This window comes from Leptidea sinapis, chromosome 40, assembly GCF_905404315.1.
Source record: "Leptidea sinapis chromosome 40, ilLepSina1.1, whole genome shotgun sequence".
In the NCBI taxonomy this organism is placed as follows: domain Eukaryota; kingdom Metazoa; phylum Arthropoda; class Insecta; order Lepidoptera; family Pieridae; genus Leptidea; species Leptidea sinapis.
The window spans coordinates 8,610,910-8,635,809 of record NC_066304.1 but is presented as its reverse complement, the minus strand read 5'-3'; the positions used below and the strand labels follow the sequence as shown (position 1 = coordinate 8,635,809).

Genomic DNA, 24,900 nt, shown 5'->3' with positions numbered 1-24,900 from the left:
GTCCGTACTGTGATGTAATGAGGTAATGTTTCTAGAACCATCCAAGAACAACTCGACGACGATAATGATACAAGTGATATCGAACAACAACGGCGACCGGCGCGTGTGTGTGTGTGGCGCCGAGTGCGGAGTGGAGCCGGGCCGTGTGAAGTGTGTTGTGTTGGTACTGGTTCAGTAATGGACGTCGATCAGTTATATCATTGTATGAGTTATATTTTATAAATTGTATGATAGTTATTATTATGAGTTGTATGTTGTATAGATGCCAGTAACTACCTATTCTGTTTTAACTATATTATATAATTAGTATAAGTATTAATAAAATGTTATTACTTATAAGTTTGTACATATATTGGTTTTAATGTTGACCCCAATGATCTTTTAACTCATTGAATTACACATACTTACTTTGCAGTATAACCGAATTTTTAAACCTAAAAAAGATAAATTAGGCAAGATAGTCTATAGCAATCACTAATTGAGATTCAAATGTTTTTCAACATAAAACAAAGCCGTGTAGTCCAATGCGCGATCATCCGTGATCCAGTGTTCTATCTCTCTCGTGCAGTTAATTAATGAGTCAATAATAATTATGAACATCGCGGTCGGAGTGACTCTCTATTTGTCACCACAATTATTGTGTTTCAACAGAGCTAGTTCACAAGCTGAGTCGGGGCTGAAGTGTCTTAATGATTGCCAAACCTTCGTGAATGCGGATTATATAGTCTTTACGCCTATAGACCAAAAAAGATGAGTACAAGTTGTAAGAAACAGCTCGTTGTCACTCTCTTAAATTAACATAATATTAATTATTACAGGCTTATTGATTTACAAATTATTTTAAATACTACCGAGGTCGCGGGTTCGAGTCCCGCATCGTTCATAAAATTTTGTTTTCAGTTTTATTTGTGAAACTTTAATAATACCTGTGGGAGGTACCTAGACCTACTTTGATCCGTCGCTGTGCTCATCAGAGTTCTTTCAGAATCCTTTACTCAAATTTAGGTTCAACTAAATAATCTCTCCTTTAAAATAGCAGATAAGTCAGTTGGTAAATTATCTGTCTATTTATGGAGAGACGCCAATTTGTTTTATTCATTCATAAAACCAGGTCAAAGGTGTGATTAAAGTTTGTTAAATAACATTAAATAATCAAGTTTTATTTAATGTTATTTCTATCACACAGAAATCCGTTATATATTATTATCTATCTGGTATTGTCTAATGGTGTTATGTTATGGAACCCCACAAGTGTCGGTTAATTGCTGGCTTAAATAGAAGAGTTGGACGTGTTGTTTGAACAGGTGTCATTATGTATAAATTAAATATAAATCTGCGTTCATTGATTACTATTGGTAATTTTATTTTTCTAATATAAATACATTATAATTCAAAATAAATTCAAATAATTTTAATTTGTTTATTTTAATTTTAATATTACCCAGTCTTGCCATAAATACTGAAACAAAGAAAAATAAAATTTTCTGTTGAAAAATTAAAGTTTAATACATAAATATAAAACATTATATAATAAATTTAAATTATATAAAATTTAAAATATAAAAAGCTTATTCGAAGTGGTCTCCATTGGCTGCAATACAGTCCTTTAAACGTTAAGACCAGTTATCAATAGAAGCACGCACTCTTTCCATGGGATTATTCTTCACTGCCAATCGTACGGATTGTTTTAGGGACTCCAAATTATCATGGCGTTTAGAGCAAGCTGTATTCTCTAAAACTGACATAAATTATAATCCAGCGGATTAAGATCGGGTCTAGACGACGGCCAGTCTTCAGCTATGATGAAGTCCGAAACGTTCGTTTCCAACCAAGACTGTGTAGACCGAGCTTTATGACCCGAGACTTGCTGGAAGGACCATTCTTGGTTATTAAATATGGTGTTGTTAAGGGGCTCCACTACCTTCTCAAGAATGGTATCTTGATACACTTGCCGATGTTTTGATAGCTTTTTCACAAAAGTATGGCTCAGTCACTCCTTCATAGCTAATCCATCTAATCTAAGCCCCACTAAACCATCACTGAAGTCCGATAGTGCCCACGTTGCACTCCACAGAACAGAAAAACTTAGTAGGAGTGGCATCATGTCATTTTACTATAGAAACCGATGTCGCCAAACTCACACCTTAAATATGTAATACACAAACTTAATTCCTGCTTTATGATAGGCCTAAGTTCACAATCACGAAAAGACATAACTTCAAATTTATTTAAATCGATTTAATTTCGAACTTTATACAATTACGCTAATGTCATATTATTAAAGTTATTATGACAACATCAGAACTTTTTCTTAAATTGCGAAAAATAACATATAAAAACTTGAAGTAATAGGAACTAACTCTGTAACCACAGATTTGACTTCTGTCAAAATACCTAGTGTTGTACGAAAATTAATAAACATATCGATAAGTTAGTGAAAACTAGAAACGATGTAATCAGGGTTGATAAAGTATATTACCGATAAAGTACGTCGTAAGCTTAAGCCAAGGTAGGTTAGGTATAGTTGTAGTAAAAAGGTTTTTTTTTTATGCAATAGGAGGACAAACGAGCGTACGGGTCACCTGTTGTTAAGTGATCATCGCCGCCCACAATCTCTTGCAACACCAGAGGAATCACAGGAGCGTTGCCGGCCTTTAAGGAAGGCGCTTTTTTTACCCATGTATCGTCCCGGAATATCGTGCGGTGTGCACAAGGAAGTTCATTCCACAGCTAAGTAGTACGTGGAAGACAGCTCCTTGAAAACCGCACTGTGGAGGACCGCCACACATCCAGATGGTGAGAATGATATACTAACTTGTGGCGTGTCGTGCGAAGGTGGAATTCGGCGGCAGGAATCAGGGTAAACAGCTCTTCGGAAAACTCCCTGTGATAAATGCGGTAGAAAACACACAATGAAGCAACTTCTCTACGCAACGCCTAGTGATCCAGCCGTTCACAGAGCACTGGGTCCCCCACAATTCGAGCTGCTCTACGTTGCACGCGGTCAAATGGATCGAGCTGATATTGGGGTGCGCCATACATATAAAGCAGGCTGATTGCTTAATTAAATTAGGCAATGAAAACATGGAACGCTTTGAATCCTTTATAAACAATAATAATAATATGTGCCACTGCTCCAGCACAACTAATAAACATTCATTAGAAAATTATCAAGACCTGAGTGTATCCCCATTAAAAACTAGTCAAAGTATGGATACAAGTGCATCAAGTAGGTTTATAATATTTTCAGACAAAATTGGCCAAGGGTTTGGACCTTTATTATATAATGCAGTTGCAAAGAATTGTGAGGTGATAAATATATGTAAACCCAATATATCTTTCAATAACCTCATAAATTCATAATGTTTGGTAATAACTCTCATAATATTAGAAATAAGGACCTAATTAAAAATATAGAAAAATTAATTAATATTTCCAATAACACAAAATCTAAAGTGATGATGTGTACATTCCCATACTCCTCGGATTTGACACAGGAGCAAAATAGAAAAATATTTAAATTAAATACAACTTTGTATAATGCGACATTCCACAACAATGAAAATTTAATTTTATTTGACACAGATAAATTCATTAATTATAAACTGAAAATAACCAATGGTAACCTATACCTACCATTTAGAGTTAAGCGACAGCTGGCTACTTTAGTAGCTTATAGTCTTAGTCAACAAACTACTTCCTCTGTAGTATTATTTAATAAACATGCCTCTATTGGGGAATGTATTAGTACTAATGTACAAAAATATAACAATGAAGATTTTTCTTTAATTAATTTAAATTAAGTTATTTAACAAGGGAGGACAACTCTTGCAATATCATACAAAATAGGCAATATTCACCAAATATAAATGTTACTGCTATAGATAATCATGATATAAAGCTCATAAATATTGTTCACCAGAATATACAAGGTATCTCAAGTAAGGAATTACAAATTGAACTGTTTTTGAGCTGCTGTAATATAGATATATTATGTATTACAGAACATTGGCGTAAGAGTCATCAGCTCCAGTTAAGTTTTAGAGAACATAAAGTAGTCAGTTCGTTTTGCATAAGTAGGGCAATACATGGAGGTTCCCTAATTATTATTAATAATAGATTAAAATGTAAAAATAGAAGAGATATTGGTAATCTCTCTATAGAACAACTAATTGAGATAGCTTGTATAGAACTAGAGCAATTTATTATAGTAAGTGTATACCGCCCCCCCACTGCATCATATGAACAATTCCAACATAGAATGGAGGAGGTACTATAAAAATTTAGAAAAACCAGCAAGTCAATTATAGTGTGAGGAGATTTTAATATAAACTTGCTTGAACCTTCGGCCAATTGTACTAGCCTTATAAATTTAATTCAGGTTAAATTTGTTCAATGTATTTTGGGAACCTACTAGAATCACTTCTACAACAGCAACCTGTTTAGATAATATTTTTACAGATGTTACTATTACTAGTAAACTCATAATTATTAATCTTCAGTCCGACCACAAAAGTCGTAAACGCTTATATGACCTTTATTATGAGAAACATTACAATAATAGTGAAGAATTTAAAATATATGTAAAAAAAATACTCCAAGCTCTTTAAAGTAGTTTGTCATGAAGCGAAAACACGTTTCATTGCAGATAAAATTAAAAACAGTAATAATAAAGTAAAAGCGACTTGGAGTGTAATTAACAATGAAACTGGTAGATCGAATTGCCGTAACACCTCTATTTGTTTAAATATTAATAATCGCGTTATAAATTCGGAAATAGAAATTGCAAATGAATTTGATAAATACTTCTCCAAAATTCCGATTGTCACGACCAAAGACCTTAACTCTTCGCCAAAAGCAGCATATGATATGCTTAAACTACACGTACCAGTATCTTCCACTGATTTGAAATTTAAGTATGTTACAGGTACGCGATATAATAAAAATCTTCAAATTAATTAACCCAAAAAATACAAAAGACTTATGGGGCCATTCGACTAATATTGTAAAATACATACTTGACAATATAGCACCTGAATTAGCAATAATATTTAATGAATGCATAAATGAGGGTGTGTTCCCTGACCTCATGAAATACAGCAAAGTTATACCTTTGTTTAAATCGGGCAGTTCTTTTGACCCTGCTAATTTCAGACCTATTTCAGTGCTGCCTGTTTTTAGTAAAATTTTTGAAAAACTTTTGCTTCAACAGCTACAAATGCATTTTTGTAAATTAATGAACAAAAATTAGTTTGGTTTCACTAGGGGCTTATCAACAATTAATGCGGGTACTAGGCTCATTGAGCACATCTTTGACGCCTGGGAAGAGTCACAGGATGCATTGGGCATTTTTTGTGATTTATCAAAAGCATTTGACTGCGTTCACCATGAAACTTTACTCCTAAAACTAAAACATTATGAATAATAAAATTTAATAAATTAATAAAAATTATGAATATCTAAATGATCGGACAGCCTGGGACTAGATTGTGATTATTTTATAGCAATAGAAATGACTGTACAATATTGTATATTTTTATTGAAAAGAGCGCAAAAAAAAGAATGCTGGGAGAGTTTCTTGCGCCGCTTCTTCTCTCTCAGAGCGCCATTTGTTTCCGAACCGGTAGTAGTATCTAGTAGTATAAGAAATGACATCAAAAAGAATTCTAAAGGAATCAATTTTGAGAAAATAAATTCCTTTTATGCCTTTTTATGCCAGACCAGATATGACAGCAATACTCCATGTGTGGCCGGACCTGCGCTTTGTAGAGCGCTAGTATGTGGGCCGGCTTGAAGTATTGCCGTGCTCTATTAATGACGCCCAGTTTCTTTGAAGCCAATTTGGCTTTGCCCTCCAGATGACCACGAAATTGGCAATCGCTCGAGATTTCGAGACCCAGTATTCCGATACTAGGCGAGGCTTTAAGGGAAGTGTTGTCGAAGAGCGGTGATACGACAAATGGGGTTTTTTTAGTGGTAAACGCGCAAACTTGAGTATTCAGGGGGTTAAATTGGACCAGGTTCAATTTACCCCATTCCGCGACCTTCTCGAGAGAGGACTCAATAGAAGACACAAGTTTCTCCCGGCACTGGACGACGTATTGCCGAGAGAGACCAGCATGGCCCGTGTATACGGCATCACCAGTGCTGTCGTCTGCATAGCAATGAATGTTTGAGGTGTCCAACATATCATTGATATGCAAATAAGAAACAGCGTGGGAGATAGCACACAGCCTTGGGGCACTCCAGCATTCACCGGCTTCGGGCTCGAGCAATATCCTGCGCCCAGTGAGGAAGCTGGAGGTCCACTTGCCACAAGCTCTCGGGAAGCCCAAATGATGGAAGTTTTAAGAGGAGCGCCTTGTGGATGAAGGATGGACAATATTTAGCTCAATTCAAATAAAATCAAGGACAGCGTACACGAATAGTCTTGGAAAGTTACAATAACAATATTTTATTTAACTGGAAATCAATACACGCATTGTAATGGCTAGGGCGTATCAATTACCATCAGCTGAACGTCCTGCTCATCTGGTCCCTTATTTTCATAAAAAAAAGTATTCACTGTTATTCTGTATAAACCCAGGGGCCAGTTCTTACTTAGATCTTATAAACACAATTACCTTAACCGTATTATAACATTTTGCTTACTTACACTCTTATCGCATGATGCATAGAAAAGAGCAATACTTGAATACAATTTATAAAAATATATCGATATGCAAATGTACGCACTTGTTTAGTAGCAAGCTATTTTTATTGTTACATTTATTATTCTAACATAAGTTACATCGATTAAACGTAAAGGTAAATGAACCATACGTCATGGTTATTTACATTATGGTTCATTTTTAATTGTATATTTTTCACAACACATAAAAAAAAATTTAATTTAAATCGGAAAATTATGATTACCGATTCAAATTCAAATTCAAATATTTTTATTCAAAATTGTATTCAAAATCACTTATTGAACGTCAAAAACTACCACCCATTCAAAAGAGACTGCCTCAGACCTGAGAAGAATAGACGAAAGAAACTCAGCGGGCTTTTTTTTAAATATAAAAATATGGGTTACAATGTGATATCGTACAATAAACATTTATGATTAAAGAGCCTGAGGGTGTTCGCTTTATTCCCGGTCCGTGGTGTCATTAAGAAAATCTTTTATGCTATAGTAACCTTTCCCAAACAAACGTTTTTTAACAATTCTTTTAAATTTCGTAACACATTTGTTTTGTACATTTTCTGGGATCATATTGTAGAAGCATATACATCACCCAACAAAAGACTTATTAACTCGACCCAACCGAGTAGTAGGCATAATAAGTTTATGTTTGTTCCTCGTGTCAACATGATGAATGTCACAGTTTCTAGAATATTCCTCAATGTGCTTATGAACATACAGCATCAAAAATGTATTGAGAAGCAACAGTCAAAAGGTTTATTTTATTAAATTTTTCTCTTAATGATCCTTTAGAAGCTAAGGGTATAAATCGCGCGAATAGCCCTCGTCTGCAGCACAAAGATGGTATTAATATCTGCCGCACTGCCCCATAACAGTATACCATAGGACATAATACTATAAAAATAACTAATTTTAATCTAATTTTCTTAACCGCATATGCTGCAGAACTAAGCTTATTCGCAATCCTTCAATATGGGGGCCCCATTGCAATTTGGAATCAAGAGTAATGCCTAGAAATACAGCAGATTCCACTGGTTTTACCACCTCTCCGTTTAATAAAATATTCGCATCTACATTTTTGACATTTGGCGCGGTAAATTTAATATATTTGGTTTTATGACTATTTAACAATAAGTTATTGGCGCTAAACCAGTACACGATGTCAGATAGAGCATTGTTTACTTCGTCATATAAAACTTGGCTTCGTTTCACTTTGAATATAAGTGAAGTGTCATCCGCAAACAATACCACCTTGTGTATTTTTCTACAAGGTTAGGTAGATCATTTATATAAATTAGGAAGAGGAAGGGTCCAAGGATAGACCCTTGTGGTACCCCCATACCGAGAGGAGTCCCAGGAGATCTCTTGCCATTCACATCGACCCTCTGAATCCTATTATTTAAATATGAGATCAGAAGATCGAGCGCAGATCCTCTTATACCATAGTGACATAGCTGCTTGACCAGCCTTGAATGTTGAACGCAATAAAAAAGCCTTAGATAAATCACAGAAGATACCAAGTCCATTCTGTGATTCCTCCCAGGTCTCAAAAATATTCCTGATGAGTTCAACACCTGCATCCGTAGTCGAGCGTCCCATAGTAAAGCCAAATTGTTTTATATGAAGTAACTTATTAGTGTTAAAGTGAGTAAGCATTTGGCTTAAAATAATTTTTTCAAAAATTTTACTAAGGGTCGGCAACACTGAAACAGGGCGATAGTTATTCAGGTCAGAAGTGAGTCCCGATTTATAAATTGGTGTAATTTTACTCAAATTCAGAAGGTCAGGAAACACGCCATGTTCAATATAGCCATTAAAACTAGTGCTAGATATGGTGCTATGACGTCAATAGCAGAACTTATTATTTTTGCAGATATGCCCCATATATCTGCAGTTTTTTTCATTTCTAAAGATTTCTGCTGGGCTAACCACACTGAATTTGAATTTTTTTTTACATTCCTTAACATTTTTCAAAAGAAGTGACTCAGCAACCCTGGTGGAGCAGATGATAGGAAATCCCTTCGTTGGCCATATTTTTTTTATGCGGCTATGATTTTTACAGTCTTAAATGGCACGATTAGGTATATTTGTATTTTTTTGAAAGATAATATTGCTTCACTTGACATCAAATGGTCTCACTTGAGCCTTGAGTAGGTACATTTGTACATAATAGTGGCGACAGGGTAACGCCTACATGGCACTTCCACTTGTATTTTCTGTTCGGTGTTGCACTCTGTCTAATAATTAAGAAGCTTCCTAAAAGCTTTAAGCATAAATACGGTCATTTTGTTTGTTTAAATGTTGCTCAATTGTAAAGATTTCTCATCCGTAAACAAAAAATTTCTGTGACCTCCCTTTGCGTACCGCTTCAGTAGTTGTTTCGATTTTACCACCCTATTCTTTTATAAATTATCAGTTTATTTTTTAAAGAAATGACCAGTACTTCTCTTAAGGGCTGCAAGACATTTTTTTAAAATACGTGACATGGTTCTAGGTGCTAGATTCATCTCCCATATAAAATCTTTTGCTTTCGGATAGGATTTTTGAATTCTTTCCCTTACTGCTTTGACCACATTTTCGTACGAACACTACGTGGACGGACTACGTGGACGGCCAGATCTTTTTCTGTCACAAATACAGAAGGTCTCAATGTACCTATTAATAGCCCGGTACACAAATCAAATCAAGTCATTTAATTGCATAGATTGAGTGGGTACATTGGTGTTACATTATAATCATAGGTGCTAACAATCTGCCGGGTAGGCATGCAAAAATAATATTTTACAATTCTTACTCTAAGTTTACCGTGAAAAACATACAACATAAAAACCAAATTATTCATAAAAGTCTATCCACCATAGTATAATAAAAATGTGAAAAATAAAAATTGCTTACTAAAAATGTTAATTTGAAATATCTGAATTAACTTATTCTAATGACTATAGATTCATGTCTGTTAAATACTCTTTAACTGAATAATATTTCTTCGCCATTAAAAATTCCTTAATTTTATTTTTAAAAGTGTAGGTATATATTTAAGTTTTGGTCCGCTAATGATGCTGGTAGTTTATTATATAGCTGAGGAGCCATATTAAATATACTATTACCAAAAAGTGCCGTTGTATGCTGCGTGAAACATATTTATTTTTTCTGCGTTTACTATCAGAGTAAGCAATTTTTATTAAGTATATTGTATAAACTGTCAAAAAATGTGTCTAAGGTAAATTTATCGAGTTTTGGTGGTCTATAAATACATATTACTATTGTGCTTTGATCTATTAGGTCGACTCCACTACATTCTATAACACCTGGTACGCTTAAGCGTGTGATATCCGTTAACTCTTTAAATTTAACCCAATTTCGTACAAGTATGGCTGACCCACCCCTTCTATTATTACGAAAATATGCAGAAGCAATGCAAAAATTTTATATCCTAAGCAGCTTACAATCGTGTTCAATTAAATTATGTTCCGTAAAACAAAGTACATCTATAAAAATATTTTTGCTAATTTCTAATTCGTTGAGTTGTACTACCAGCTGTTCAGATTTATTAATAAGTCCATTAATATTTTGATGTAATATGTATAACTTATGAGACTCGAAAAAAAAAAATTTGGTTCTGCACTGTTTCCGTTAGCTCCACTTTTCTCTATTTCAGGAATATATTTTTTGGCATCATCTCTTTCCTTGTCCATGTTCAGTTTGGGAAGCTTTATTTTCTGTATGTTTAATATTCCTCTGCGTATTCTTTATTTGTTTTTTATAGCTGTCTATTTTGCTTTGATATTCAAGGCGTAAAATATCCTTTATGAGTGCCTGGCATATATGTCGTATTTGCATACTTCGTTTCATTATTTTTCTACTATAATCCATGTCAACAAATGATACATTTTGGAATTTTCCGCATATAAATCTTAAATCGTAATTTAACTTATTTTCATTTAAGGCTCTATTATAAGGTATTTCACTTACTAAAATATTTGAATGTGTGTTATTATAGAAAAATCTATTCAAACTTAGTTGAAAATCGTAGGGATTAGTTTCATAAGTGCCTCCTATTATAATGACAACATCATTTTTTGTTAAACTTTTTATCAACCTTGTCTCGGAAAGAAGTATATCAGTCAATTTTGCACCTGGTTTCAGAAAACAAGTGACCTCATACATGGGCTCAGTCAAATTTTGCAATTTTCTTTGAATACCTCTCGCTTGCTCATCCACAATAATCACGATCCTTTTTCTTGATTTAAGCTTCAGTAGGTCCTCTTTCTGGATTTTGCCCTCAACTACTCTCTTAGGCTTATTGCTCTCTTGTCCTGCTTTACTTCAGTAACATGATACTTTTTCTCAGTCAAAAATGATTTATTTAAACTATCTGAGACTGTTGTCTCCTGATTTGATTCCTGTGTCTGCGCTGTTTCGGGGTGTAAAATATTTGTACCATTTTTAACTCCTTGTTTTTGTCTAAAGTTAACTGAATCGGCGTATTGCTAGTAGTTTTTCTTTTTTTTTCTACCCGTGTTTGGAGTAGTATTTGTATGATTCTCTTCTCCTAATTTTTTATAAATTTGAATAATTCTATTGCATTTCTCTACTTCCAACGTCAACTGTCTATTTTCATGGCTGATATTTTCAATTTCCTGGTGAGCGCTTGAAGCTCAATCGTAAGCTCCTTTATTTTATCGTTTAGGCAAGTAATTGTTTCATCCAGTGATGTGTCAGGTAGACTCATTACAGTTGTGTCTAGAAGCGATATATTTGAGGTGGATATATTGCTTAAAGAATTAGATTTTTTAAGCCTTTTTCGAATGGTAATATTTTCATGGTTTTTTTTGATAAGTAATCACGGAAATAATTTTTAGATAAAGGATTGCAAGTCTATGATTATCTCATACTTATAAGAAAAAGATGAAATAAAGTATTAATCTTTTTATTATTACTTACCCATAGTGTGCGGCAAATTTAAAATAACCACAGTTAACACAGAAGTTAATGATGTACCTACGTTTTACGTAATGTAGGTAAGTTATTACACATGGGGATGTAACCGCAGAAATTAATAATAATTAAAGTTTAATAAGTTACAACAAAGTCACCAATATCAATAATTGTCCATAATATGTAGATACCTCACGCTGATTACAACTAAATTATTATAATAATATGGATAATGCAGAATTATATAACTACATTTTTTCAAAATGATTTGACTGGGTTTGACTATTGCTGTATTATAAACAATATTTCATTGATTTTACATTGCTTTATTTACAAGATAAGTCAACCTGTAATGAACTACAATATATTAAGTAGATGTGTACATATAATATACGTACGTACATATAATACATTGTAAACTTGGATAACTTACAAATATAGATAGACTGTGATATCGTTTGTAACTTTCAGTAAATAAAGGAGAAAGTCAAGTTACCTTATATTTTTGTCAAATTGAGGAATTTTCAAAAAATCTAAAAAAAACAAATTCAGATCGACTTAAATATCGTTTTTTTTTTTTTTTTTTTTTGTTGCATATCCCACCATATCCCTTTTACAACTGTAAATACTTGCTAAAAGTATTCCAATTCCAAAATCTGAATATTGCCTATCAGCTCAGCGAAATTCTTCCACAGTGACTTGTGCCAGGTGAAGCAGATCTTCCTCTCTAGCAATATTATTCAGTAATGGCACAACGTACGTATAGACGTGTAACTTACAATAGACTTCTAAGTTTTTCATTTTCATCTTATTTGATCTGCCGGCTGCCAGTTATTTATGAAGGAATGAATGGGCAGTGATGAGCCTTGTGATAACTCCAGAGCTGGTACGACGCACACTGTCGCTGCACCAAAATGTAGCTGAGCGGTGCTATGTGCCGCTTATATAAACTGTAGTAGTATCTCCTTAAATTACAGCTTTTCATTTCAAATTAAACACAACCCAATCTCCCTTCATTTAAAACTTTGTTTAGTTGCTCGCCGTATTCGGAAAAATGTGTCGCAATGAAAACCAACGCTGCCGTAAACTTTTTAAAATGTCTCGCGTTAAATGCGCTTAACGAACAGTCCGGCTCGCTCCGACTGTAATGGAAGATGGCATCTGTGTTGTTATATACACTTACAACTACTTCATTAGCTCTCACAAATAATGTTACCTTTTGTTCGTTTTCAGTCTATCCGAATGAAAATTACTGTAGTAAATAATATGTGTCATTGCGATAAGATATTTTTTTTGTCTACCTTCACCGAGCCGCATATAAGCACGCTTTCCTTTCAATATTCTTTTAAACAGCAAACGAAAAAGTGCGTGAACAGAATGCTTAAGGCAGCAGAAACCAATCTAACCACACCTACTAATCTTTTTCCACAGTTCGTCATGGCTCCATGAGTGATGCAAGAGGCGCGTAAGTGACCTCAATGGAGATTAACCTTGATGACTTGACGAATATAGTTACGGTCCTTTAAGAACAAGTCAACACAACACTTCTAAAAGTGAACTGAAAGAGACCATCCTGCGATCTTCTAATTAGAGACTTCGATAGAAGATTCAAGTTTATTTCGGCAATCCTCGTTGTTTAACCCAGAACCACCTGCACCTTATTGTCTTCTTCACATCAGTCTCGTGCCAGATTTTGGCGAGACAACACGTACTGAGGATGCCTCGTGTAGAGGCGAAACACGTGTCAAATTGTTTAAAGACAAATATTGGCGGAATTAACACTATATAAAACTCAAATCATTTTAATAATTATGGATTTCCGCAAAGTAACGCCTATTTAAATAAATTTTATTTGAAGACTAGGTTAAATCAATGATTATAGCGTACTTTTAAGATAAGCCGGGCAAAAAGATTTTAATTGGAGGCAATTTATCATTCCATTTATCAATAGATTTAATAAAACTGTGCTATGAGTACGAAATAAGTTATGTATTTTTCCTGCTAATTCATTCTCGCTAATTCAACCCACTTAACAAAGCCCACGTGGCCTTCTGAAGACCCATGAAAATTGCATGGCGGAATATTATATGTCGGTGAAAAAGAACTGCAAATGGCTGTAAATAATCCAGTAAGTATTCCAAAACGATGTTTTCCGATTTTAATGTAAAATCTTATAGATCAATTGAAAGGCAAGGCTAAGGATAATATTTTGGCTGGTTTCAGAGAAACTGGGATAAATCCTCTATTTATTTTATTATTTATTATATTCACAAGTTTTGATAAGGTTACCCGGTAATAAAGGAGTAAGGCATGAAACTGAAACAATTCTTGAATCCGTTTTTTTAGAAATACTATGAAAAAAAAAACTACTTTTAAAAAAACGACTTCAAAAACTGAAAAGTATCAAATTTCGAAGTCGGTTAAAAAGACATGCGGTACGGAATGAACATTGTTGAACCAAAGAGAAAGAGAAAATTATCAGTAGAACCAGGAAAAAATGTATGCTTTGAAGAAAGTTATTTTGTAGTATAAAACAAAGAAATAAAACTAAAATAAATAAATCACATCTAAAAGAAATCCAATGAAATAATGATGGAAATACTAAACTAATTACAAATAAAGAAAAAGGAATAGGGAAGAAAACGAAAACACCATCACAGAAATAAAAAACCAGTATGGTTTTCAACCTTTGTATGCTTGAAAAAATGTATGCTTTGAAGAAAGTTATTTTGTAGTATAAAACAAAGAAATAAAACTAAAATAAATAAATCACATCTAAAAGAAATCCAATGAAATAATGATGGAAATACTAAACTAATTACAAATAAAGAAAAAGGAATAGGGAAGAAAACGAAAACACCATCACAGAAATAAAAAACCAGTATGGTTTTCAACCACTCAAAAGTACTTCGCTGCTGCTCTCCAAGTTCAGTGATGAAATTAACGGTCACTTAGGTAATCGCAAACACGTCTTTGTCCTTTTTATTGACTTCTCGCGCGCATTTGACACTCTAAATCACGAATGCTTGATTTCGAAACTTGGAAACTCTGGAATCAGAGGCCCGACCCTAAATTGGTGTGAGGATTATCTCAAAAATAGGTCATTCTATGTTAAAATAGAAGATGCCAAGAGTGATGTTTTATCAGTTACTGAAGGAACAGCACAGGGATCAGTGCTCGGCCCAATACACTTTATCGCGTATGTCAATGATATAAATAATATACTGAAGCATTGTACATCATATCAATACGCTGATGACACTTGTCTTGTAATCGCTGATAGAAACATTGAACAAGCACTTGAGAACCTTCAGTTTGACTTCGACCGCCTTAACAAATGGTGCCACGACAATAGGCTTGTCCTCAATGCCGATAAAACGAAATTGATGCATATTCGATCACCATATCTTAAAACTAATTATGACACAATCAAGAAGCTTAAGGCGCATTGCCATATGTGTTTTCATCAAAAGCTACAAATATGTAGCTGTCCCACTATTGAAACTGTTGAAAATCATACGTACTTGGGTTTAGTTATCGATTGTTGTTTTAACTGGCTCCCCCATATCAATACTGTATGTGACAAACTCAGAGCATTTTTAGCCAATTTAATTTTAATAAAGGGTAGAATACCATATAAAATATTATTATTATTATATAACTCACTAGCCGATTCCATTATAAGTTATGGTATTACCAGCTATGGCAGAACATTTAAGACCTACCTAGATAAAATACAAAACATGCAAATTAGGATAATTAAAGAAATAGTCTCCCCAGTAGTAAAAGAACAACATAAAGCGAATGAATATAACGATCTCTTCAGGCACTGTAAAATCTTACCAATACACACAAAATTTAATTATTGTCTTCTTAAGGAACAATTTTTCAATCATGAAATTCAAAGTAAAATTTGTCATAAAATAACCACTAGGAAAATCACAAATAATCACTTAAAAACATTAAAGTCCAATAACATTTATGGTTCGCGCACAACACAATATTTGGTTCCTCGGCTATTAAATGATATTGATCCATCTGTAAAAATTAGCATCACCAGAAAAAATATTAGAGATAAGTTAAAATTGCAATTTTTGAACACCCTGTAGCTTACATTCTAAGTGGGTCAAACATCGGGTTCTTTGTCACCGCCCACCGGCCGAGCGAATAGACATATCGCTGTGCGTGTGCGACGGAATAGCGCGATCGAAAGATAGCAGTGTCCCGCTTTCGCATAGAGATATGAATTAACGATGACCGGTTGAATGCGAACCTGATCTAATGATGCTTTGCTTGTAAACCTTGTGTATGTACTTACTTAAGTTTTTTCTGATCTTATTTTAATTATCATTGCGAACTCAACTCATGTTAGCAATCCGGACAAATCTTCGTGATTTTTGGTTGCTGCTTTATTTATATAAATATGTAAAGTTTTAAATAAATATATTAAAAAAAAAAAAAAAGATGAATTGTCCACCAGTTGAAACATTTGCTGATAGTAAATATCTAAATAAAACCCTTGAGATAGAATCATTTCCAATGGCTCTTGACGGTTACAATTACATAGGAATTGTATTAAAAAAATTGATTTGAAAGTTGAAATTGTTTCTATTGTCCCCATTTTGCGGTATCTTACCAACAATAATTTGTTATGTTTTTTTAAAGTGAAAACCCTCACTTCTAGGATGAATACACAAATAAAATTTCGTTTCAGAAAATTTTGTTTTTAAATATTATTTGTTTACTAACAATATTGACTCATTTGAGTCAAATCAATACAATAAAAAAATATTAAAAATGGGTGGTAAAGCTAGGGAGTTATAGAGTATAAATCTCTCATTTTTTCCACTTCCTCTAATTCAACTCTACTAGTCTCATATCGATGGACAAGTGGATTTTTCTTCCTAGTACCTCACCAGAAAACAATAATTATTAAAGTTGAGAGTCATAAGGTGAGCGTTGCACCACTTTCTTATCGTCGCTGAGCGTCGAGGTCGATCTGAATTAAGGTCCAGTTGTAGTGAGTTTGGACTCGACGAAAAACTTTGAGATTATCGGTGCCTTGCAGTGATTGGTGTTATTTGTTATATCATTTAAAAATATGGAAAATTTAGAGCGTCCCAGAGGTACCTTGAGGCACACCAGATATAGGAAGATACGTCTGAGAATTATGTTCGTCAACAACTACGCACTGAGGTCGATTCTGTAAGTAGGACTCAAACCACTGCAGCAGCAAACCCTCGTGTAGTGTTGATTTATTTTAGATATTAGTAGAGTACGGTACGGTACTTTGTTGAAGGCGCTGCTGAAGTCGGTATAAATCGCGCCAACCTGAGAACCATGATCCAGTTCATCATACAGCTACGAAACAAATGAAACACAACAAGTCAGCAGTACACAACTTAGTCTATATATTATATAAAAATGAATTGCTGTTAGTCTCGCTAAAACTCGAGAACGGCTGGACCGATTTGGCTAATTTTGGTCTTGAATTATTTGTGGAAGTCCAGAGAAGGTGAATAAATAGGAAAATGCTGCTAAATTAAATAAAAACAACAAATTTGTTTTTCCTTTGATGTATCCATACATAATTTCTATGAGAGAATTTATTGACGCACGGTTGGACAGTTCTGCTGTGAAACAATTTCATTACGACAGCAGGGTGCATATTTTACGAAGTAATTTTTGATGTTATGATATAATTATTGACAAATTCATATAAAAACATTATTTTATTTATTATATACAGAACAACGTCTGTCGGGTCAGCTAGTCAGCTAATAAATTTGAACTGGACGATAAGATTGAAATTGGCAGGTAATTTTTAACTTCTTCAAGATCCTTAAACGTATGTATTTACTTAATTAAGCATACCTATTACAGAAAATATGGTTTCAATAGACGGATAGACGTACAATAATGTGATCCTGTTCGTGAAGGGCTACTTCTTATTATGACGTAAGAAACCCTTAAAAAGAAATTAACTCTTTTAAGTAGAGTTTGGTTATAGCCTTTCTGACGAATGTATTTAATTAATAAATCAATTGGTACTGTCTTAGTTCAATCAATTGGACTGCTTCTTAAAGTTTTCGTCTTGTAACGATAGTACGTTCGTCTCGTCGTCGTCATCATGATATGACATCATGAATGAGAGAAAATACGTGCAGGATATAAATGAAGTAACAAACAAGTAAATATTAAATATTTTATTTGAAAACAAACTTATTACTTACATATAGCTTTATTATATATATTATAGGTAGGTATACCTCATATTTTACACTTGACTGAGTCTCTATTTTAAGTTATTATTGTTAAACTGGTGTCTGTCATAATATCATTATATTTACAATTATAATTTAGTACTTACACTTAAACTCTATATCCATTCATTTACAATAATACTCGGCAGTCGGCGCCCTCTACCCAATATGCTATAATATAAAGTACTTAACATATATTTTTGCAAACATGTCATAAATAAATCATTTCTCTGGGTCGTATATTTATAAATTGAAACAGATAGTTTCTCAATAATATCCTTAACACTAATTATTATAACTAATTGAAGATAACGAACCCGTGACCGCCATGTCTCCCTCTATTTGTGATATCATCAGCCCACTGACGGAAGGTATCTGAGCTGACAGTGGCTGTTCGTTATCTCATTCATTTTGTTAGAAAATAATTTGTCGTTGACACAGAGTCAGTTAATACGACACAACAACAAGTAGGTACTACTCGGTCATAATATTATTATTATTTGCACCTCGTGGGAATGAGATGCCCCTCGCACAACATACAATATGAAAACTATATTGAAAATAACATAAAATATATTTAACAAGTAGTCAAGTTGTTGAATGTATTAAGTGATTGTCGATGTCACCTCAACCTCGACCCCAGATGGCTAGTGCACAGATAATTATTGTGATATCTTTAGCTTCCTATACCTACATTAGACCATTCTAGTGTAGGATATTCTTCTGTAGGATATCTATAATATCTATGCACGAAATTTGCTTTTAAAGTACTAAACTGTATATACTTAGGTATATAAATTAATTGTCTGCGAACCATCTTTATTTTATTATTATTTTTCTATCTAACAGAACCATCTGTAATATTAAACGTGTTTATAAGAACTTTCTCAGCTCGCTCTACATACGGATCGGGTTTGTTTATCGTCATTCTGACAGTTTTGACATATTATTATGTAAGACGCCACAGCTGTCACACAACGTTCTGTATTGGAGTTGACACAGTAGACTGTGGAGTAGGGACCCGTCCCTAGCTCTATATCTATAGTAGGGACCATAATTGATAATACTAGTAAAAAGTGTTTAAATTAATCTATTACGTGTGTAGTTTTAAATTTAGCTTTGTCATAATATTATGTGAAATGTACATTAATTGTTTAAGAATGCACTCGCGAGTCGCGGCTAGCTTCAACTATCAACATCATTGTTAATGCATATTATAATTAGTAAATTGGAGGTCAATATTCAAAAAGGTTTTCTATAAGTAATGAGGTTACTTTTTACTTAACCTTTCCCAACAGTCAACAGAAAGCTGTGCGTGCGTGTTGCGACTTACTGTTGTAGGTAGTACTAACAAGAACAGTCACACTTCAAAACAAATAGATTACTGTAGAGATACTGTTATCATTGTGTTGCCATTAGCTCGTATCAAGTAGTACTTCGTGAATAACAAGTAGGTACTTACTTACATAACTAATTGAAATTGAAAAATAACAAGTTATCAAGCAACCTCATTACGTAACTAATTGTGAAACAGATACATTATATTATATTGTTAGACATTATTTCAATTATTATAAGTACAATTAATTTTACTATTAATTTCATTGCAATATTTATAAATACAATTAGCTAATATTGTGTTCCCTCAGAACACTGCGAGTCGCGATCGTCCTCTAATACCTACCAATGACAGTTGTACTTGTAGATATTAATATTTATGTACTTATAAGAACCTCTTAAGTACTCCGCTGTCCAAGGCTAACAAACACGTTATACGTCCATACAATGAATATTATCTAGAAAATAATTCTTAATGACGTGTTTTGTATGACATTGTTATAACAACGTACAATTTTATATTGCTTCCCGCAGCTGACTATATACGTAAGAAGATGTTACTAACTCGACAATTGAATAGACCTCGAACAGATCGTCAATTGGGAGCTGCTAGGACTTCATTTAATTTGTGATTGATACAAAGTGTTCAATCTATAGAGAAGCTCACACCGTCGTCACGTACTGTGACCGTACGCTTAATATTATATTGTGTTCACCATACATACCAGCTTGTACCAAATTAATAAGATAAGAGAATTGGCGGTGAGTGCGACATTATGTGTTAAGTTGACTCGCCTCGGGTGAACAACCAACATTCAATGCTATTGAGCAAAGCGTTCAATTTACTTCAATTATAATCTAATTATATATTTAAACATATAAAACGTTCGTGTGTCGGGATCGCTCTTCAATACGATCGGTTTGCTGTACGTGTTGCCATTCAAGATCTGCTAATAAAACCTATCATTAACGTATCAATGTATGTAACATCAGCATCAGCTGGCCAGCTGGGCCCGCTGCAGCCGGCCGTGCAGCGCCGCAGCCACTAGCAGCAGCAGCATGGCGCGCGAGCTGTCAGACACGCCCGCTGAGCCCGTCTGCATGGCCGCCGGCCGCTCGCCTGCGCAATGTTGACACCGCGATAACAAATTATGATAAACTCTCCAAGATACGGCTAATTGACTCGTAATCATGACTCTATGGTCATGATGACGAGTCAATTAGCTGTATTGGGATGTTTTTCACTCCACGTCTGAGTATTATGTAACACTGACACGGATGAAACATTAAAAATTTACTTCTGGTACTGGGAATGTGAACAGAAGTTTACGTGTATGAAGTATATTCATACACGTAAACTTCTGTGACATATTACATTATTATAAATACACTCACAGACGAGAGGGCGCTTTCGCTTTTGCACTGTTAGCAATTGTTTTGCATGTCTCAATAGTAGAAGTGAAAATAATAATAGTTAAAAGTGCGTATATGATCGAAAAATATATATTTTCCTAATGGGTTATCATCATTAGGAAAATGTATATTTTTATCTTACGAATTTTATCGAATTCATCTCATGTTAAATGGTCACCGCTGTTTTGTCACATTCTCTTGCAAAACCAGAGGAATCGCAGGATCGTGGCCGTGGCTTTTAGGAAGGTATATTTTAGCCGCTTTTTTTGAAGGTACCCATGTCGTATCGTCATGGAAATACCGCACTAAAAGCTCATTCCACAGCTTGGTTCCTTATTGTTCCTTGAAAACCGAACTGTGAAGAAACGCCACACATCCAGATGGTGAGGATGGTATCCTAATTTGTGGCGGGTCGAGCGACGCTGAATGCGGCGGCAGGAATTAGGTCAATAAGGCCTGAAAATATAGTAATCAGGAAGAATAGTACTGGAAACTAACGAACCGTAACGTATATATTAATTGTTGAAAACTAACAAATATAGGGCTGCATAAACAAAAACTAACGAAAAACGAAAAACAACGTTACAGAAGATTATTGCAAACACGAAATAGTAAAAAAGAGATTTATGTTATGTTAACCTAAATTTATATTTTGGATAACTAGACATTCAATATTTCACAATGAACTTTAAAGTCAGCGCCATCTAGGTTCGAGTAACAAAAATAAACTCAACCAAGATACAAACCACTAATAATAATTTAAAACAGAACAAAATTAGCGATACCTTTTGCCAGATAGCGAGCAATATGGAAGACAACCAAAATGTTAAATTATACAAGTCGAAACAGAAGAGAGAAAAGAAACAAATGGAAAAAATATTATTATTAGCTTAGAGAAAGCAAAAATAAAGTAATGTGTGTAACAAAATAGTGAATGGTTAAATGTAAATCTATTCCATGAAAATTCTAAGAAAAATAAACTGGTAATTGTATTAAAAAGTTAGGAGTTAAAGTAAGGGATGTGTGGAACGTGGGTGGTATGAGGTGGTAGAGGTGGTGTCAGTGGTTACCGTTGAGCACGTGCACGCGCACGGACGCCAGCTCGGCGTTGGAGGGCGCGCAGGAGTAGCGGCCCGAGTCGGCCGGCGTGGCGTCCTGCACCAGTAGGTACGACGTGGTGGCGGCGCCCTTCTCCGTCACCACGGACACGCCGCCACGCGTCGAGTCGTACGAGATCACCTGCTTCATACGACACACCAAGCGTTGTAGACTGACAGTAGATTACATCGCGAAACGCTCACCATATTAACTTCAAGTAATAATGTAAACATAATATAATGTAATTGGATCTACCTTGTAACATAACCCTCTTATCAAGAACCTCGAATCCTTTCTAACTCTTTGATAGCCACCATACTGGGTGTATAACCCAGGTGGTAGAAATAAAAAAAGTTGAAAAACAATAAAACACAGCGCCGGTATAATGTAGGTATCTATTTTGCAGTGTGAATAGCTTCATAACTGATACTATAAAGTTTGAAGTATATTTTTTATTGGGTAGCCTTACATGTCCTGTCATTACAAACAAGCCTTATTTTGTAAATGAAATATTCATTTGGAAAGTAATGTCCCATCAAGTGGGTATTGTTTATGAAGTTATCGGCCCGTGGGAAGTGTTGTTGGAATTCAAATGAGGGTTGTAAACTGGTTGGACAATTTCAATTAGAAACTTGTGTGATATAACAGCGACACTAGCGACACCTCGTGGCAACTGGCGTTCAACGTACACATCAAAGTAATTAGGTTCTATTTATTAGTAATAATAAATAAATATTAAATACATCGTGCCCGCCTCTGCGACAAGGTTATATCGGGTATTTATAATAAATAATAATAATAATAAGTAAAGATATGTGCTTAAGACGTTAACAATACGGAATACAACTATTTTTTAATGAATACAAATATTTTAATATAATTTTTAAAATTTATTTTCTATTTTTAGTTGATTTTATATAAAGCGTGTTTTTTAGTTTTTTTAAACTATTATTTATTGATATTCATAAAGACTTAAGAACAGATATTAATACGAAATTTTTATAACTGATAAAAGATATACTATATTATATACAACTTATAACTATATTGCTCTACATGATCCCGCTCACTTAGCTTACTCTTGACGACTTTACCCGATAATAATCATTTCTCTTTCTCGCCATACGATTACTTGTTACTACTGGGCAGGTTGTATTATTATATCTTCACCATTATTATTTTTATTTAAATAGGTAAACAAAACTATAATATTTTTTTCGATTGAGGCGGAACGAGATCAAATAGAAAACAGTTTCAAGATCTGCCGCAGAATTGTATGTTAAATATTATATAGATCGCAGGCAATAAGTTTGTTTATATTTATGTGTAGGTATAATATTATATTCAAAACGAGGTGTGACCGCGACCGCTGGCGGTGACTCAGTTCTGCGGCAGATCGTGTTAATATTCTAAAGTGTAAAAATGGTAATAAAGTTGTGAATAATTACTTTTCGTCCGCTCACCTCGTCCTCGTGGTACCAGAATATGTAGGCGGGTGGCTCCGGACTGAACTGGATGAGGCAGGTCAGGTTGATGGTGGACCCGATGTCCACGTGCAGGTCGGGCCCGCCCAGGATGCGCGCCGACGGCACTGCGGAACACACGCGACCGTAAGCTTGGAGTATTCTCACAACACTTCATAATAGTGCCGCCTGAGAGTGTTGGTCCGGTGTAGGCATATTATATATGAGATATTATGTTGTCACAGGTAGACGGGCGCACAGTGGGCACTCATGGTGACCCAAGTAGTATTGACTCATGTATCTGTGTTACGGACAGATCGCACTCAACTTAGATTCAGTCACATAAACTAATATATATGAAGTGTCCTGGTCCCCCAGCGAAAGTAGCTTCTATAACGCTGTGCCAGTGTCTATAAGACCTGAATAAGCGATGGATATCAGCGATGTTAATAATTTTGAAGTCGCTCGTAAACTAAACAATTAACAAGGAACTAATATGTCAAGTAATGTAAGCTACTGATGCCAAAACTAAACAGAAAGACGCTCCTGTCGCAGGTAAACGCAAAAAAGAGTGAATGTAAATCATGGACAAGTTGTGATAGTGTGAAAGACAATATCCTGGAAATGCAGCAAGATATACATAGCAAGTACCCCACAGCTCTAGTACATAGTACGTACAAACTAGTTTGATCACGGTCTAGTCTTATATGAAAGCAGAAACTGACTGACTGATCGATCAACGCAGAGTTGAAACCGCTAGGCTTAGAACCATTAAATTATGTACAAATATTAATTAAGTGACGTAGGTGTGCACTAAGAAAGGAGTTTTGAAAATTCAAACCCTAAGGGGTGAAAAGGGGTTGTAAAGTATGTATGTGTACAAAGTAAAATGTGTTTTCTTGGAAAAAATTTCAGGTCAAGAAATTTTTAAACACAACCATTTCCTTTTTTTGGCTAGATGGCATTAAAAAAATTAAAATTTTGGTTTAGCCAATTTGAGACTATTTGAAAGCCTATCTTAGCCTTCCTCTGTACGGCTTCCCACAATATACCAGAGAAAACAATGGCTGTGTCATCCGGATAGGTGAATATCCTCACCCCGTCGATCTGGAGGTTACATAAGTCGTTAATATAGATTTGAAAGGGTGTCGGGCCGAGAACCCTACCTTGCGGTATAACAAATTTCACTTATTTTAACTATCACTAAAATATATTTTCAATAGTGGTATGATACAAGTCAACCTTTACTTCCTTTATTCGGTCATTAAGATAGCCGTCAAGGAGAGAGAGCTTTGTCAAGAATTCCAAGGCCCTCCAATCTAGTGTATATATACTTAAACAAATATAGTCGATATAATATTATATTTGTTTAAGTATATAAGGCGTCTATTGTTATTTAGTATTTCTATGATTTTTTTAAATAAGAGTCAAGATGTTATGACAATACATTGAAAACGTAATAGGGAAAAACGTGACATGGGAAAACAAAGTTGTAGTGGGAGTGTGGCGGTGTGAGTGGTGATTAGTGTTACAACCTACACCCAACAACTTTACCAATAAAGTGTAACAGCCTCTCACACGATAACAGTTTTATTGGAGGAGCACAGGCTTCTCGATGTTTTACCCAATTTAAAGTGATTAGCGATTTATTGTTGTATTTAACGTACTGTCTATATAGAGGTAACTACACACTGGTGTG

The 24,900-nt window shown here is 34.5% G+C and overlaps 1 protein-coding gene across 2 annotated transcripts in view; it reads right to left on the bottom strand.

Annotated features, from left to right (window-relative positions):
- Positions 1 to 17,817: 17,817 nt before the first annotated feature.
- Positions 17,818 to 24,900, bottom strand: part of LOC126976330 (zwei Ig domain protein zig-8-like) — a 446,719-nt gene continuing 439,636 nt past the window's right edge. For both annotated transcript variants that reach the window (XM_050824622.1, XM_050824623.1), the window contains 3 exons: positions 23,202 to 23,329; positions 21,711 to 21,879; positions 17,818 to 20,347 (listed from right to left, as the gene is read on the bottom strand). In XM_050824622.1, coding sequence (XP_050680579.1) covers positions 20,223 to 20,347; positions 21,711 to 21,879; positions 23,202 to 23,329 — 422 coding nt within the window. In that variant the 3' untranslated portion in view covers positions 17,818 to 20,222. The remainder of the gene's footprint in view (positions 20,348 to 21,710; positions 21,880 to 23,201; positions 23,330 to 24,900) is intronic.